This window comes from Anastrepha obliqua, chromosome 1 (genome assembly GCF_027943255.1).
Source record: "Anastrepha obliqua isolate idAnaObli1 chromosome 1, idAnaObli1_1.0, whole genome shotgun sequence".
Lineage (NCBI taxonomy): Eukaryota > Metazoa > Arthropoda > Insecta > Diptera > Tephritidae > Anastrepha > Anastrepha obliqua.
The window spans coordinates 168379619-168398516 of NC_072892.1; the positions used below are offsets into that span (position 1 = coordinate 168379619).

General features: G+C 40.1%; 1 protein-coding gene across 5 annotated transcripts; it reads left to right on the forward strand.

The window, feature by feature from the left end:
- Positions 1–717: 717 nt before the first annotated feature.
- Positions 718–16959, forward strand: LOC129240543 (fragile X messenger ribonucleoprotein 1 homolog). Of its 5 annotated transcripts, none has more exons than XM_054876409.1 (13): positions 718–997; positions 1662–2094; positions 6638–6687; positions 8023–8340; positions 8444–8609; positions 8690–8757; positions 12955–13252; positions 13317–13466; positions 13551–13770; positions 13844–13972; positions 14074–14175; positions 14238–14312; positions 14731–16959. In XM_054876409.1, the coding sequence occupies exons 2-13, from the start codon at positions 2044–2046 to the stop codon at positions 15183–15185; spliced, it is 2082 nt and encodes a 693-aa protein (XP_054732384.1). In that variant the 5' UTR covers positions 718–997; positions 1662–2043; the 3' UTR covers positions 15186–16959. The 5 variants fall into 5 exon arrangements, with proteins under 5 accessions (XP_054732384.1, XP_054732404.1, XP_054732414.1 ...); XM_054876429.1 differs by having other exon boundaries at positions 719–997; positions 13844–13960; XM_054876439.1 differs by having other exon boundaries at positions 720–997; positions 14749–16959.
- The last annotated feature ends 1939 nt before the right edge of the window (positions 16960–18898 follow it).

An 18898-nucleotide genomic window follows, 5' to 3' on the forward strand; every position in this document is an offset into this window, starting at 1 on the left:
ACAATTTATATAAGAGCGAGAGAGAGAAATGCTTTGTGCGCATTCCAACCTAACAATATGCTGTCGCGCAACTAGCAGTATTGCAATATTTCGTTAAATGTGCGAAAATATTTAAATACAGGGTCCCTCAAGTTCAAGTTGACAGCTGTCACAGCTCGGTAGTTTTTGTTTTTTTTGAAAGATGTTGACTAGAAAATCTAAAATTTACCAAATTTACTTAGCAGAAAGCCTTACAAAAATAATTAAAATCTACTACGAAATTAGTGGATCTGTGGAAATTACATTTTGCACAACTTTCTTTGTTTTTCTTTCGGCCGTTATAATCGCACGTTCGTGAATCGTGAATTTGCGTTCTCTGATAATCGTTCAACAGAGCTCGGAATAAAAAAAAAACTAGTCGAAACATTTGAGTCCAATTCATGTCTATGTTACTATATTTCTCCAAAGAATCGAAATCTGTAAACTATTACGCTCGAAGTTTGAGGAAAATTCAATTTGTCATTCATAAATTCTAAATGCTCGACCACATACAAATATGTACGTCCAAGACTAGATAATGCATTCCTATTAAAATATATTTTACTGAACTAAGCCTACTAAATGTACTGTTGAAGGGAAAAAATAAAAAATTTTAGTTTTAAATACTTTTGTATGATGTTTGTTCAAGTTCGAAACTCTTGATTTAGTAGTTCTGCCACTAGCAAAATCGGAGAATCGGAAAATCAGCTCAAAAGAGATTAGCAAAATTCATTGCATGTTCTACTGCTTTCTTGAGTTCGCTGTCACAGGGTTTCATAGTGCATCTATTCGCCGCGGATTAAAAAGGCACATTTTTTTGTCGTCTCCCCTTTGTCTGTTCATTCGCCGTTGGTCGTCGCTCGACGTATAGAAAAGATCTAACGAAAATTTATGAACTTGCAGTAAAATTCAATAAATTAAAAACAAAAAATAGTAAAAATAGAAGAAATTGATTAATTAACGTCGGAAAACGGTAAAGGTGCGTTAAAATTGTTATAGAATGTGTGTAAAAACTAATTGGTAGAAAATTCGCACAGCGGCAAGGAAGTGTGCGTGAAAGAAGAAGCGAACGGAAGAATAAAGGCAAAGGCTCGGCGTGAAAATTTTTCAAGAAAATTCGGGTGAAAATTTGTATAGGTTTCTGTGAAAAATTTAGACAATGCAAAACGGCCATTAATTTGGTTTGAAATGTGGGTGCTGGGATTGCGGAATGTGCAAAACCGTGCCGAATAAGTAGACTTTTTTTTTTTTAATTTGAATACGATTGCTGGGGCTCTGCTTCACAGTTGTCAGCGGTTGCTGCGACGGTGACGTTTGTGATTGCGGCAGTCACTGCACACATCGACGTTAACCGCGCAGCCTCAGTTTTCTGTCTACTGTATGTAATATGTAAAGGAAAGGAAATTCATGTTTTGGCTAAAAGTGAACACTTAAAAATATGAATTCAGTAAAATAGTAATAAATAAAAAGATGTTTTTGTAATTGATGGAAAATAATTAGAAAAATATATTTGTCAACAATTTTCATACATTTGCCAGGTTTATCATCACATTGAATGGAATTTAACTATAATCGATTTGAAATTTGATTTTGTTTAAATAATGTTTTCTATTTGTATTTTGTGCTGGGAAATTTTTCTGCAGGAGCGGCAAGCAACGAAAAGATTGAAAATAATTACAGGAAGAAGGATAAAACTATACGGAAAACAAGGAGCTGAGTGTTTATAATTAAGTGGAAGAGAAGAAGAGTATAAAAGCAGAAAATCGAAAGACTGAAGCAAGTTGAAATAAGCCAAGCCAGGAGGAGGTGCGCAAGTTAATAGCGCTCCACCGCAATAGTAGGAGGATATAATCAGGGAAGGAGAGCTACGCTTAAAACTTCTAATTGCCTAATTTGGACTGTTCACCGCGTACATCATTCACATAACGTACATCCTTGAAACTACATTCATCAATTTAATTTTTGGTCGCAATTCACAAAATTGCATTACATTAAAACTTGAAAGGCAAGGAATACGGTAGCAAAATGGACGATTTAATGGTCGAAGTGAGGCTCGACAATGGCGCCTATTATAAGGTAAGATGCTTTTTAATTAACTCGTGTAATATTGTGGGTGGTACATGCATGTCTTAAAATCTAACGGTACATTCGCTAAATATTATATTAGTGGCATATGAAAATTGATTCGATGGGCTCTTAACCACGCGCCAGTGAGTAAATCAGGCAAATAAGCAGCGCATATTCAGTCATGGGAACATTGCGGAGTGAGTTGGAAATTGTGGGCGAATATAGCATTGAATGTGATTTCGCCACTTAATTTCGCTCTAGCATCATGTCATCATCTTTATCAGCGTTCACGTCGTGGTTTTTTGCTATTGTTTATGGAATTTTTAGTTAACACACTAACATTTTGTGCAGAAATCTTGTAAGCCGGCATTGCTGGCAGTTGATTTATGTCCAGTTTTTTAGTGCCAGTTTATCTGCGATCAATTTTTTAAACTGTTTGATTGGGTGTTTAGCTAGCACTGAACTATTCTGAGAGGACACATTCTGTCTTTACCTCCGTCTACGCGCGGGCGTAATAACTTACATCCGTAGTTGTTTTTTTTATTTGGGTTTCTTTGTACACCTCATCATTTTCATCATGGTCAGGTTTATTGTCTGCGAACGCCAGACAATTACCCCCGTCCAGTCTTTTAGTGCATTTGTGGAGCTATTGATATTTGGATTTAAAGACATCTTTCATTTATAACATTAACTGGCATGGCTTAAATTTTCTTCCTATTTGAACTTTCGCACAATTATATTTTCAATTTCCATCTCTTCTGCGTTTGTCATGGTTATCGTCGTAGTAAGTTGTCATTTATGTCATTCTACTACTCCACTCGTTTGCCATACTAGTTCTTGAGTATTCGTTTTGTGTAGCTGCTTCGCCGCCTTTTTGCGGCGCGTCTGGGTCTACGTATACTGCTGACGGTGGCGCTGCTTCTAGCGTGAAAGAACACATTTGTTCGATGTTGATGTTGTTGTTGCTTGCTTGAGCGTTGCGTAGAATTTTTTCTTTCATCCATTGTTCTCGTTCATTTTCCTCCTCGTGTATACTCGTTGATTTTATCATTGTATCTGTTTTCGCCAGTGCGAGTGTGAATCTAAAAATGTGCCGGCTGCGAATGTCGCTGCCGCCAAGATTTTGACTACGTTGCTGCTGGTGCTGGTGGTGGTGCTGCTGCTGCTGCATCAGAGCTTATTTTTTACACATTCTGCTTCTTCCTCCTTCCAGTGTTTTGTTGTTTGTGCGATTGTTGTGACTTTTGTTTGGTGATGCGATGCCGATGAGAAATGCATTACCGTTTTTGTTGTTCCGTTTCGGTTGAAGCGAGCACTAAAGTACACAAATAACTATAAAAATGACTATTTGCGGCTTTTCTATTGATAAAAGTTAACTAAATGAAGCAACAAGCACAAAACAATAATATCAAAAATCGGGGGTTTCACCAATTTAAATGCAAACTTTATGATTATTTATTTACATTAGTAGTTGAATATGCCATAATGTCTATATAATAATGCAATTTAATATGTGGTTGGGAGTTACAAATGCAACGTTGGCGAAACGTCAAGAAGTGTTTATTTGTGTTTATAAAGCGTTATTTTGCATATCAACTGATGTACTCGTTAGTTCAAAGGGGAAAAGTGCTTGCATAAAGAGTTCCTGTTTTTGTTGACGATCGTTCACTATTTTTTCTATCACTATTGCTTTCTTTGTGATATGGGAAATAAATATAAGATATTGTTGCTACAGGATTCGGTCATGGGAGAGATCCGTTAGTAGAACTTTTATGGTTGCAGGAAAACTTGGTTTGTGCCCCTCTAAACGATTATCTAATTTAATAACTGATTCGTTATTCAGCATTCATGAAGGAAGACGAGGCTATCAATAATAATACTTAGAAATTTTGCTTCAATTAACTGATACTTATCTGGACATGCTTTATAAAAAGCCAAGGAATCAGATGGCTGGGGCACATTTACCGAATGCCCAAATAGAGAACTGTCAGTACAGCGTTCCATAGGCAAGTGGTTGGACGGTGAGGCCGAGGGAGACCAAACAAACGCTGCATTGATAAGGTCACAGCCGACTTGCGGAAAATGGGGATAGCAAACTGGAAAGGCGTAGCAGAGGTTCGATCGGAGTGGATAACCGTAGTTGTGGAAGAGATGGCCTGCACAAAACTGTAGAGCTATTGATGATGATGAATGGAGAAAATATGATATGTTTCCGCCGAAACAACACCTTTTTAGTTGTTGTTGTTGTTGTAGCAGCATAAACATTCCCCCTACCTACATACGGGGAATGCTGCTGGAGTGACAGTCCTTGGCCGGATATAAATCCGGGTCGTTTCGGTAACGTAGAACCGACTGTCGTGGAAACGACACACCTTTTTAGCTATCTGGAATGCTTTCCGTTTGAATTATTTTTGAAGTGGTTGTCTTGAAACTGTTTTATGTTGCCACAATGATTAGTATGAACTGTAATAAATACAAATTTGTTCGTGTATGAGCGTCAAATTTGACTACCAGTCACAAATTAAGCAATATAAGATATCTAACATGCAAGTGTTGTTGTTGTAGCAGCTTACCAAGCATCTCGTGGCTGCCCTGATTGCAGTATTTTGACTGATCTGAAGCTTAATCCACTACGAGTCACTAGTTGCAGACGACCAGACAGGCGCAGTATAGTTCAGGAAACTAGCCTTATCCAGTGCAGCGTGCCTTACATGCGAGTGTTGTTGTTGTTATAGCAGTACCCTAAACCTTGTCATTGCGATGTAAATTACCGGTCGTCTTCGTCTAACTCATCTAACGGTATAACGGTGGGCCGAGGAAACTTGCTGTTTCGTCAGGTTAGGTCCAAACGGAGAGGGCTGTTAGATAAGTGGGTTTGATGGGCATGTGAAAAAGGGGTTGGCGGCTTCACATGCTGGGTATGTCGGGGGTCGATTCTGGATAGGTAGGAGTTTAGTCTGCTGCAGTATCCAGAACACAATTGTGCCAAAGTCACGCGGGTCTCTCGGGGTAGCTGAAGTTCTTCATCTGCAATGGGTGGTGGTTGGACTCCGATGACGGCATTCAGAAGTCGGGAGTTTAGGAAGGTGGTAAGTGTCTCCCGATGAATGCCGTTATGTGTATGTCTAAACACTGTTCGGTTCAGTTGTTGGAGGTTCGTTTTGTCCTAGATCTTGTCGGAACATTCCTTCCCATGGCAGCCGGTTCTACGTTACCAGAATGACCTGGGTGTTTTCCGACCAAGTAAACAGCCCTGCCTAGTGCACCGTACCTTCATGAGTATGGCTGTTGTTGTTGTAGCAGCATAAACATTCTCCATACTTACATATGGTGAATGCTGCTGGAGTGACAGTCCTTGGCCGGATATAAATCCGGGTCGTTTCGGTAACGTAGAACCGACTGTCGTGGAAACGCATGAGAATGGTCGTTCTCACCGGTTTCAAGGATTGGTAGTCGGTACAATTAAAAGCGCAGAATTTAATTTATAACCGGACGACGTTTCCAGTTTCTTCCACTTACTACACTTCCACTCGTACAGCTGAACTATTTGTGGTGTGCGTCTTGATATTGTTCTACAAATGGAGTGACCTACAGTTTTAAGCGGTCTCCGAGCGGCAGATATTTTTTAAGAGGAGCTTTTTCATGGCAGAAACACACTCAGGGGTTTGCCATTGTAAGCCGAAGGGCGATCGCTATTAGAAAAAACTTTTGCTATCATTTTGCTGATCCATGCACGGAGATTCGAACCCTCGCACTGTCGGGTGGTAGCCACGCACCGGTCCATTCGGCTAGTACGGCGTTCCCACGATAGTCGGTTATACGTTACCGGAACGACCCGGATTTATATCCGGCCAAGGACTGTCACTTCAGCAGCATTCCTCATATATGTATATATGGGGAATGTTTATGCTGATACAACAACAACAACAGCTAGTACGGCCGCTAAACTTCTAAACACTTACAATTAAATCAATCAATATTAGGCAACATGCATGTTCTCTTCAGGATCAAAACCATATGTACTTTGATTACTTCCTATGAAGTGCCTCTTGAAGTTGAGAGAAATATGCTGCGAAAGATTTATGGGCATTAGCGCATTAACAACGATGAATTACGTCGATGATGATGATGTCACGCTGAGTTTTTATGAGCCTTACGGCGGCATGATTAAAGATTCAGCAGATACGCTGGCTAGGTTATGCCACACGCTGCGATAAGCCGTTCCCCCCATAGTCGGTTCTGCACTACCGGAACGACCCGGATTTACCATACATATATCCGGCCAAGAACTGTCGCTGCAGCAGCGCTCCACGTACATGCTGCTACAACAACAAACCTCTTTTATGCTAAAGAAATGACTGACGGGCTTTGTTACATTCGGCCAAACCGCATGGACGACTACACCTCAATTGTTTTTGTTAAGGCAACCCATTTGTCTCTCCAATTGTTTACAGAAAAAGCTTTTTACACAATTTTTATTCTTTTACGAAATGATATTTCATAGTCTATTTTCCAGTTCCAAAGTCATATTTTACATGTGCTTTCATTTTAGGGTATGGTGACTGCAGTATGCGACGATGGCGTATTTGTAGAAGTTGATGGGTAAGTTTTTGATAAACAAATGTATCTAAAAATATTTCTTATATAGTAAAAAAAAAAAAAAATTAATATAATTATAAATTATTAGTGAACATAACATAAACATAATAGAGGTGGAAAAGCGCGTTATTTTGATTTTGTGTCCAAATCACCGCAAGCAGTGCGATGGGCCGACAAATGCATCCATTAAATTAGATCGCACGTCTATTTCGACAATAAAGCACTGTCTTCGCATATATCAGCATACTGCATCGAAACGTGTCAGAATGTGGCGTACGGACAAGAATAGATATTTTATTTTTAGTTGCAAATAGGCGCGCTTCTTCTCGGTTGTCGCGTGTTTTTCTTGATCATCTTCAATTTTGGAAACAAAAAGCGCAGCGAAGCTGTTAAGTAGTAAAGTTGTAAAGTTTCTTTTCATAGCTCAATGCGTGTGGCTTTCTTCGATCTATTAATTGTCGCAGAACTGCGTTTAAAAATACATCCTGTTAAATGTGGTTTTTGTGATTGCTGTCGATCACCGAAAGTTAATGACGCATTAGAAGGTCTACCACTTGACCCAATTTGACAATGCGTTTGTATGAAGTTTGTATTTTTAAAAATTACCTCCTCAGCTGCGAAGAAATTGTGCTCAATATATGAATAATTAAATATTTCCGGATGAAATTTTGCGTCGCTGCTGTTGCGCGCAAAGAAGAAGGTCCGCACTCTCCTCCCTCAGCTAGTTAACGGGCGGCGTGCATGCTGCTTACCCATTTTGTGCTGTTGGCCTCGGAGCATAGCAGCATGCGATCATTTTCGTTGGCATCCGGCCAAGAGTCGCTCAAGTGACATTTCTTCCGCCTCTTGCTGCACGCTAATTCTTCTTCTAACATTCTAACAATTCAATGTTCGCGATGCTGTTTGCAGCTTTCATTGGTAGCACTTGTTGTCCACTACAGTTGTGATGCTGCGCTGCCCGCGCAAAATGGCAACTATTGAATGTATATTAATTTCGAAATGATACAAACACCTGTCAAAAACTTATAATTCATTTGGACGCAAATTGCTTGGACGTGCTAAAGAAGCATATAAACTTCGCGTGTGTTAGTTGTTGTTGTTGTTGTTTTGAAAAATGTCACCACAACGTCTTGTGCGTGCATACAGCCACCAATATACCTTCTGATTCATTTTCTTCATTTATTCCATTCGAAAATCAGCCCTCTAATTGCCTTTGGCTGTCACTTAACAGTCTTAAGTTTGCTTATTTTGTTTAAACGAATTTGCTAATTCTAATTTACTTATTTGTTTCATTCTATGCTTTTGCTGCGTGATTATCATTTGGGTATAAATATACAGCTGTCCCGAGGTACAAAAATATCCTTTCTCAAATGTGCGCTTCCCGCCAGAAGAGAACGAGAATCCGCCCACCTTTGAGGAAGGCATGGAAGTGGAAGTGTTTACCCGTTCGACGGAGCGCGAGTCCTGTGGCTGGTGGATTGCTTCCATAAAAATGATAAAGGCTGAGATCTGCGCTGTTGCGTATATTGGCTTCGAAACACCGTACACCGAAATCTGCGAACTTAAGCGTTTACGCCTTAAAAATCAAAATCCGCCATTGACGTCCAAGTCATTCTATCAGTTCTCAATACCCGTACCCGAGGAATTGCGACAGGAGTGAGTTATTGTTGCTGTTGTTATCGTTCATGTTTTCTCAAAGTTTCCCAAATAATTAAACATAATTGGTTTTTTGGTATTTTTTCTAATCACATTTATGCAGAGCGCAAAAGGATGGTATTCATAAGGAATTTCAGCGTACAATAGGTGCCGGAGTGTGCGTATACAATCGTGACTTGGATAGTCTGATTGTGATTTCGAAATGGGAATACACTCAGAAACGAGCCAGCATGTTGAAGGATATGCATTTTCGCAATTTAGCACAGAAGGTTTGCAATTGGATTAATTTTTGCCGGTCGAAAGAAAAAGAAGACCTATTGAAATATTTTTATTTATTATTTATTAAAAGGTTATGCTGCTGAAACGAACTGAGGAAGCTGCGCGCCAGCTGGAGTCGACTAAACTGCTTAACCGTGGGTGAGTTTATATGCTGATTGATTATGTGAAATATTTATGAAAAGGACGTGATCTATATTTTGTTATCCGGAGCGATAGCAATCGATTTCAAAATGTGTTTAAGAAATTAGTGTGGTATAATGAGATTGTGCGGCCGCCGTAGCCGAATGGGTTGGTGCGTGACTACCGTTCGGCTTCGAATCTTCGTGAAACACCAAAATGAAGAAAAAGTTTTTTCTAAAAGCAGGCAATGGCAAACCTCCGCGTGCATTTCAGCCATGAAAAAGCTCCTCATGAAAACCATTTGCCGTTCGGAGTCGGCTTAAAGCTGTAGGTTCCACCATATGTGCATTAATATCAAGACGCACACCACCGTCACTCGTCGGTGATATTTCGAGACCAAACTTCAAAACAGAGAAAAATAAGCAAGAGTGGTGTCCTTTCACCCTTGGTTTTTTAATTTCTACATTTCGAAACTCCCCCAGCCACCAGAGGGAGTCTCACTGGTCTCATACGCCGACGAGTACACGATAATGGCGTCGGGCAATGACATTGATGGCCTATGCACCAAGGTAAACGACTACCTCGCCCGCCTTTCTCGCTTCTTCACTGCGAGAAACCTAAGACTTTCTCCCACTATATCAACGGCGACCCTTTTTACCACCTGGACAAAGGAGGTCAAGCTGCCACTTCAGGTACACGTCGATGATACCCCAATACCGACGGTAAATAACCCCAGAATTTTGGGAGTCACCTTTGACATCTTGCTCTCCTTCTCCGTGCACATAACCGCTATTGCAACGAGAGTAGAGAATCGCAACAAGGTCCTCAAGTCGCTCGCCGGCAGCACTTGGGGCAAAGACAAACAAATGTTGCTGTCGACTTTCAAAGCAATAGGCCGACCGGTTCTTAACTATGCTGCGCCTGTCTGGTCGCCTGGAACCAGTGATACCAGAGCTGCCAAAATACTGCCATTAGGACCGCGACAGGATGTCTCCTGATGTTCCCAATTCAACAGCTGTTTGACGAGGCTCACATGCTTCCTGTAAAGGAGCATAACAAAATGCTCGGCAAGCAGTTTCTGCTAGGGTGTCACCGTAGGCTTCAGCCATGCAGACACCTGCTTGAGCCTGAGGCACCTCCCAGGCACATCAGGAGACACTTCCTCAACTACGTGGACGAGATCCAGGACAAAACAGACAGACCACTCCAGGATCAGGCCATAAACGACATTCATCGGGAGACCCTTACGACCTTCTTAAGCTCCCGACCCCCGAATGCCGTTATCGGAGTCCAACCACCACCTATTGCAGACGAAGAGCTACAGCTTCCCCGAGAGTCCCGCGTAACCGTGGCACAATTACGTTCTGGATACTGTAGCAGGTTAAACTCCTTCTTATCCAGAATCGACCCCGACATACTAAACCTATGTCCGGCATGTGAAGGCACCCCGCACAACACTAACCACCTTTTCACATGCCCCATCAAACCCACTCATCTAACACCTCTCTCCCTCTGGACCCAACCCGTCGAAACAGCTAGTTTCCTGGGCCTACCGTTAGATGAGCTAGACGAAGACGACCGGTGATTACACTACACTGACATGGCGAAGATACTGCTACAACAACAACAACAACCCTATCGTCCTGTGAGATCAAGTCCTCACTGGTTCTTAAGTGTGCCGAGACATTGAATCTACTAGGAACGCACAATCGCATCCGGCTATTTTGGGCCCCAGGACACAGGAGTATAACTGGGAACGAAATAGCGGACGCATTACCGAGAGAGGGTTCTGCCTCCCCTTTAATAGAAATCCTAATAGAGAAACTTAGGAGTGAGGAGCTAAGGCTAGGTTTGCTGGCACCAAACTATGAGGCTACGCCAGGCGAAATACTTACTGGGAGGGTACAACCAAAAGAGGTTTAAAAAACTCGATAACTATCGCCAACAATAAACTAAGAATGCTTGCGGGCATACTCACAGCTCACTGCAGACTGCGTAATCATCTGCATATGATGGCGATCTCCACTGACTCCTTTCGAGGTTGAAACATCTTGGCCAACTGTAGCCAGAAGAAAGGCACATACGCTCAATCCAACCTAGCTCTATCCTGATTTTAATAAGCGAACTGGGTCTGCATGAGGAACTGTGAGGAGTAGAGGGCTCAAAAGACCATGAGGTCGAAGTGCAAACTTCATAAAGAATTTAATCTAATCTAGGTTGAAGCGATTGCCCACTGTTGGACACACTCAGAGTCATGGCCCGTTGTGATGCCGCGTGGGAATTTGCCCTTATATTTCCTAAAATCAGTGTGGAATTATCAGAGTGATATCCTCTACTTCGTTCTTTAAATTCATTCAATTCTTCCCATTCATTAAAAAAATTGTCCACCTAAAATGGTAAATCTACGTCTGGATAGAGCAGGACAATGGCACAGGAGGTGCGAGATCGTCTCTTTCTCTTCCTCATCTAGACAGCTTTTGTAGTAGTCACTGAAATCATTGTGCTGGGTTGAGACATCTCAGCCATTTGCAGCCGGATGAAAGCACATAAGCTTAGTCCAATCCACTCTATCTTGAGTTTAATAAGGGAATTGGGTCTGGTTGAGGTACTGTGATGAGTAGAGGGTACAAAACACCATGAGATCAAAGTGAAATAACCTTCAATTAGGACGACGTCCATGAAATGGACCAGTTCTATTCACCCACGTTTGGGTCCACCATGCTTGTAGCCAGTTTCATGCTATGAGCTCGTCTTCTTGTGTCTCTGCGAGGCTTCGCTTTGTTATATGCTTCGAAGTCTATATTTTTTCTCCGGAACATGCCTTCAACTTATCTTTTAACCATTTCTCGCGTTCGAGGATCTTGTCAATCTCATTAGTCGGCGCGATGTCGCCAATCTGCTCCCTCAGAGCATTTCTTTCCACCAGCCATCTGTCGCAATGAAAAAAAGTGGGATCAGCGTCGATTCGGTGCTTCGCAGTATATGCACCTATGGTCACTTACCTTACCCATGCGGTATAGGTATTTCCGGAAGTATCCGTGGCCCGAGAGGAACTGTAGTATTACTAGTAGTAGTAATATATTTATTTATTTAATACATTAAATATATTTAACAACACTGGAAATTCATATAAAAATACAAGTAGGAACTGAGTCATGAAATAGCTCACTTCCCCGAAGTTCCCTGGACCCATTTACCTATTGTAGCAATCAGCTTCGCCATCCACTCGATTCAGTGTCTAATCGGCTTTGGTGGCGTGCTTTTTCCTCGAATCCCACGCATCCACTCGTTCCCGGGCCATGAGGTCGATAGGTATCTCCCCGCTGATCACAAAAACTGCTGCGCCTGAGACGGTGCGACAGACTGAGACAATTCGGATTGCCGCTGTTTAGCGCATCTCCCCATATTTCGCTGTGCGTGGCCTCGGTATTCTAGCGTAAGTGCACTAGCCTGCCATCCCAAAGCCCGGTCCTCGCACTTTTCCAAATTTACCTACTATCCCTGTAATAGAGCAGACACACCAAATTTAGCGAAGTCCTCAACCATCTGTGCGATCCTTCTGCCAGAAAAATATGAAACACAGATGGCGCTCCAAGCAGTAAAACTCAGAAATCAAAATAAATAATGCTCCCGTGAGGAGTGAATAAGGAAAACAAAAAAAAAAAACAGGAGGGAGAAGGTTTAATGTCGCATTTAATGCTTTCAATGGGGTGGTTCACATTGCATCGGTTATGAGAACAGATGCGAGTCTTTTAACCTTGTCAACTCCATACTACAATACCAATAAACCAACCATAATGAAGGTACGAAAATTCCTAAATTGACGTTTCAAATTTCGGGTTTGCTTTGCCGCCCTAGTCGAATGGGAGTGCGTAGGTTCGAATCTCCGTGTACGAATATCAAATAATAGAAAACGGGTTTTCTAATAGATGTCACCCATCGGCAGGCAATGGCAAACCTCCGAGTATATTTCTGCCATGAAAAAGCTCCCTCATAAAAACCATTTGCCGTTCGGAGTTGGTTTAGAACTGTATCGTAGGTTCTTCCATTTGTGGAACAACATCACGACGCACACCACAAATAGGATAAGGAGCTCGGCCAAAGACCTAACAGAAGTGTACGCGCCAATTATTTATTCATTATTTTTTTTAAATAAATTTATTTCCTAACATTCTTTTTCCTAAAGTAAACTTTTTTTTATTTTTTCACTTTCAGCTATACCGATGAATTCCAAGTGCGCGAAGATTTGATGGGCTTGGCCATAGGTTCACACGGTGCCAATATACAAGCAGCTCGCCTATTAGAGGGTGTAACAAATATTGAGTTAGAGGAGAAATCGTGCACCTTCAAAATTACCGGCGAATCTGAAGATTCTGTGCAGCGAGCACGCGCCATGCTCGAGTATGCCGAGGAATTCTTTCAGGTTCCTAGAGAGTTGGTGGGTAAGGTCATTGGCAAGAACGGTCGAATTATACAGGAAATCGTAGACAAGAGCGGAGTCTTTCGAATTAAGGTATGCGATATTATACATATCAAATATATGTTTCGTTTAATTGTTCAATATTTGAAAATTGCATGCGTTGGGATTCGCACAGATCGCAGGCGATGACGAACAGGATCAAAACATACCCAGAGAGCATGGTCATGTACCATTTGTGTTCATTGGTACCGTTGAAAGTATTTCGAATGCCAAAGTGTTGCTGGAATATCACTTAGGGCACTTGAAGGTTTGTTTGCAAATAACACAAAACAAACAAAAAACTAAAATACAAAAATTTGAATGGAAATACTTACTTGTGATTTCAATGTAGGAAGTGGAGCTGCTGCGTCAGGAAAAATTGGAAATCGATCAACAACTGCGCGCAATACAAGAGTCCACAATGGGTTCTATGCAGAATTTTCCTGTTACACGGCGATCGGAACGAGGTTACAGTAGTGATATCGAGTCGGTGCGTTCGGGTCGTGGTGGACCGCGCGGGCGTGGTAGAGGACGAGGCGGCGGTAATGGGGGCAATCAGCGTTATCATCAAGGTAAGACATGGAATAAAATTAGCAAAGCACGGCGATTGAACGGAATTGATTTCCTTTTGTGTGCGTTTTTCAGGTCGTCGGGACGATGATGACTACAATTCCCGCGGTGATCATCGTTACAATGACCGCAGCGGCGGTGGTGGTGGTGGCGGCGGTTATCGTGGCGGCAACGATCGACGAGGTGGTGGGGGTAAGCAAAATGGTAACATATCAAATGCCAAAAACTCAAACACTAGTGTTTGAATTTACCTTTTCGTTCGTTTTTTTCCTTTTTCGTACCATTCTTACATTGAAAACGCATAGGACGCAGAGAGCAAAACGGCAGGGATCTCGGCCGAGACCACTATCACAATCATAACGACGATATGCGAGAGGACACACGTGAATTGAGTAGTGTCGAGAGAGGTACATAGTTTCTTGATTGTGTGTTTATTGGAATAAAAACTAAAAGGCGCATTTTATTTTAGCTGAAAGCAACTCGTCATACGAAGGCAGTTCAAGAAGGCGCAGAAAGCAAAAGAACAGCAACGCTGCTCATAATAGTGAGTATGATGTCGCCAAATTAAATTTTCTTAAAAGGGGGCGTTGATTTTAGCACGAAGAAAGAGATGCCGATAAATGTGTAGGCGAAATACTTAAAATGGCTGTGGAAAATATTTCGCAAAAGTTCAAAATTTTGAACCTGTTGGTGGAGGTCTCGTAATGGTATCCAAACGGCGCTTTAGTGCTGCTTGGGGAATGCCAGAGTTGTACTTCAACCATTGCACCTACCTACCTAACTAAAACTTTTACTCTAAATTTCAAAAATTTTAAGTTATAAAGTGTGGCCGAGTATGCGTCATCAAAATTTGACGAAAATATTTTCCATAAACCATTTGCTTCATACCCCCTTTTGGTTTTTGTAAATTTTTTCATTGGCATACAAAAATTGCAGTTTCACAAGCACAATTTTTTCATTAGCTATTCTTCTTGTTGTAGCGAATGGTGGGGTTACCAATAACAAATCCCAACAAATCAAACAACCACAAAATGTAGAAAACAACAAAAACAACAGTGTGGGTGGCGGTGGTGGTGCCGGCAGCTCGTCGGAACGATCGAAACAGCAGAGCGTGAACAGCAAAGATGGCAGTAATGTGGCAATTAAAGGTAACAATGAGAAACCACAGCAGCAGCAGCAGCAATTACAACAACAGCAGCAGCAGCAGCAGTTACCACCGCAGCAACAGCAGCAACAACAACAACAGCCACAGCAGTCGCAGCAGCAGCAGCAGCAACAACAGCAGCCGCACCATCAACAACCGCAGCAGCAGTCGAAACCACGACGCAACAATAAAAACAACAGAAACAATCATGCGGACTCGCTGCAGCCACAGGATAACAATAAGCGGGAGACACTTGTCAATGGAACGTCCTAATGGGGAGTAAAAATGCTAGCGCATGCAATAGCCTCAACAGCAACTACAGCAGCGACTGCAGAACATAAACAACTAAACGATGGGGAATTAGGTTGCAGCCTAACATCTTCAAATCATTAAATGAATTGAATGAGCTAAAAACTAAAACACAAAATAAATAAAAAATAATGCAAATATAAAAATAAAAAATGAAACAAAAAAAAAAAACAAAAACAACAATAAACAAAACACATTAAAACAATATAAAAAAGAAAAGAAAACAAAAAAATACAAGTTGAGAGAAGATTTTTTTAAAAAATAAAAAAATACGTATGAAAAAATAATAATTACATAAAACTGAAAATTAAATATGTAGAAAATAGTATACTAACTCGATACAAACGAATTATACACACACACACTCACATGCATACACCCGCATACATGAAACACACAACAATCATATGAGATAAAATATGAATGCGTGAGCATGACAGGCATTAACGCATAAAATTTAAATTTGAAAAAATAAAAAAAAATCATAGTTTTAACACAGAAGTACGCACCCAAGTCCATTGAATATTGATTATTTATGTATACTGTCGAAGCAATATGAACCGACCAGTAGCAATAGAAGTGGAATCTAAAAGTCGAAACCGTTTTACAGAGCAAACCAAATGTCGACGAGTTGTTCGACGAGTTAATGAGCTGCTGTGTTGGTAATGCGCTACTTGCCACTGAATTTGCAAACTTCAGAAAAGAAAAAAGCAACGGATTCCCTTGAAGAAGCATGCATACAATACGAGAAATGTCATTGCGGTGCGTGCCAACTGTGCACAACCTACAAAATTTAACAACTTCACAGCCAGGCTAACAGCATTCAGGGTTCATTCATTTCTTGCGTGTCATCTGTTCACTTTTCGCTGTGTTGCTTCATTGCATTTTCGCTTTCTGCTTTCGAATATAACTTTAACTACGCTCGTTCTCATTTCCATTTTCATATGCATCATTCTTCGTTAACGGACTCGACTCAACTCAACTATCGCTTGCTTTCTCACTTTGACGTGTATAATTCATTGTACAACTTGACAAAAAAAAAAAATGCAAACATTTTCTTTATTTCTTGAACGTATATAACTATTTTTTTTTGTAATTCGATGATCAAAATTTGAATACGTTTATCTGTATATCTGTACTTTCGAACTGTAGTTGTCAGGTTGCAAATTGCACTAACACAAAATCGTTAGCGCCTAGCAGAATAAGTCGGCAGATCCAACGCCGTTACCGGCACCTAGAACTACACACCTACGCACACACATAAAAAAAAAAAATATAATAAAACATGCCCACCACGCCGCCATTTCAAAGCAATTCAAACAAATGTGTGCAGTTGTGTAAAGGAAACAAACAAAAATTGCAATAGCAATGTAATGTAAACAAAAACCAAACAACCGTAAATTTGTTTATTGCCCCTTTGGAAAGAGTGAAACAAAAACAGGAAGACCATCAGCAACAGTAGCAAAACTAACAACTACGTGAACTTTATTTAACACTTTGTAATAATAACATTTATTATTTTTAATTTTTTTTTCACAACCAGTGCGTCATATACTAACTTAATATTTAATTAAATACTCTTAAATTATTTAAAAGGAATAAAAGAAAAAATTATAAAAAGCCAAGGCATATATTACTACTATTACTGCTATCAAGTGTATGTATGTATATGTATGTGTTAAAAGAGTGCAGCATGCAGAAAAAACAATAATAATAATTGGAAAGATACGCGAATATATAGATATGTATGTATATTTACTTCTTGAAATAGCATTGAAATGAGAAGAGAATCAATTGAAGAGCGCAAAAACATGGTGGGGAAATGAAAACGAAAATATTGCGAGAAAAAGAAGGCGGGCATGCAAAAATTGAAGAAAATGATGAGAATGTCATTTATTTGTAAGCAAAAAAAAAGTGTAATACGAACGAAAAAATAAGAGAACAAAATATATATAAAAAACGAAAAACAGTAAAATCGAGTGAAAAAAGTGAAAAAAATAGAAATACTAAAATAAATATATTCGTAAATTTACGTTTACAAAACCGCGAATGAAATGACGTTTCTTAATTATTTGATTAATTTCGTTGCAAACAATTTATAAAAGCGCATTGTGGCACAGACGTAAGCGTCAGACGATTGCAAGTGGCACCTTGAAATTTTGTATAGGGGACTCCGCTGTTGATACAGTGCTGAACAAAAGTATTGACACAGCAAGATACTTCCACTTTAACATTATTTTTGGCCCACTTATGAAGTGACTTTTAAACACAAAAAAGAAAAAAAAAACTCGCTAGACGGAAGGACACATTACACAGGCCTGCGAAATCTCGCTTTTTTACAGTTTCTAAAACCGCTATGGGTGTTTCCTGAAGGTTTTTTTATGCCTAAAACGAATATGACCTTGAAAATGCTCCAGCACGTCAGGATTTTTGGCAATTTGAGGTTAAATAGTAAAAAAATGCAGATTTTGGCCATTAAAAAATTTTTTTTTTGAATTGGAGACTTTCAGATATGCAAATTCAACCTTTCTAACTCTCTAACGCCCCTGTAAAGGGCGGATACAAAATAGTAGAACTTTTTTTATATTAATCGCAAAAATATTTTTAAAAATGGATTTTAAAGCTGAATAGTAGTACTTTGCGATGCCGTTGTGGAAAATTAAAAAAAAAAAACTTTACCTTGCTAAAAAAAAATTTAAAAAATGGCCAAAATCTGCATATTTTGACTATTTAACCTCAAATTGCTAAAAATCCTGACGTGCTGGAACATTTTCAAGGTCATATTCGTTTTCAGCACAAAAAAAAAACCTTCAAGAAACACCCATAGCCGTTTTAGAAACTGTACCTCGCAGTACTGTGTTATCTATTAGATTCTCTATAATTCATTTTATTATCTGTTATATTTAATTAACACTAATTGTAAACGAAAAAAAACTACTTATAACGAAGCAAAAAGTATTGGCACAGTTAAGTTTTCGTATACATTTTATTCGTCTAGCAACATTTTTGCAAAATTTCCGTTATATTTACACAAGCAATTACGTTATTGTCAAAAATCAAACTGTAAACAGCATAGTGCCTTGTTTTATTGCGAACTTTGTTTAATTTTTTTTGTAAAATGAGCAGCAAAAAAAGTGGAATCACCGAATTTCAGCGCAAAATAATTCTATATTTGCACAATCGGGGCAAATCATACGCCGAGATTGGAGAAATGATGGACAGAAGTAGTTACACCATACGGAGCATTGTTCAGCGCTTCAAGAGCTCTTCACCTTTGCAAAGCGTGAAACGTACGGCCAGCCATAAGGCGATAAACGATCGCGTACCCTGCCAAATAGCCAAGAAAGTAAAAAAAAAACGAAAACCCAAAAATATCCTCCACACAAATCGCTGCGGGAGTTAAAGAAGAGATGGGAAAGGATATTCATCCAATAACGGTCTGGAGAGCATTTCATGAGAAGCACTACAATTCTCGCGTTGCTAGACGCAAACCTCTCATTTCAAAAATGAACCAAAAGAAGCCTAAGGAGTATCTAGACAAGCCAAGTGATTTTCGGGACAATTTACAAATTTAACATCTTTCAATTGATGGCCGGCAAACTGTGTGGATAGAGCCTAACACCGAACTGCGAAAACAGAACCTTCCTGCGACTGTAAAACATGGTGGCGGAGGAGTC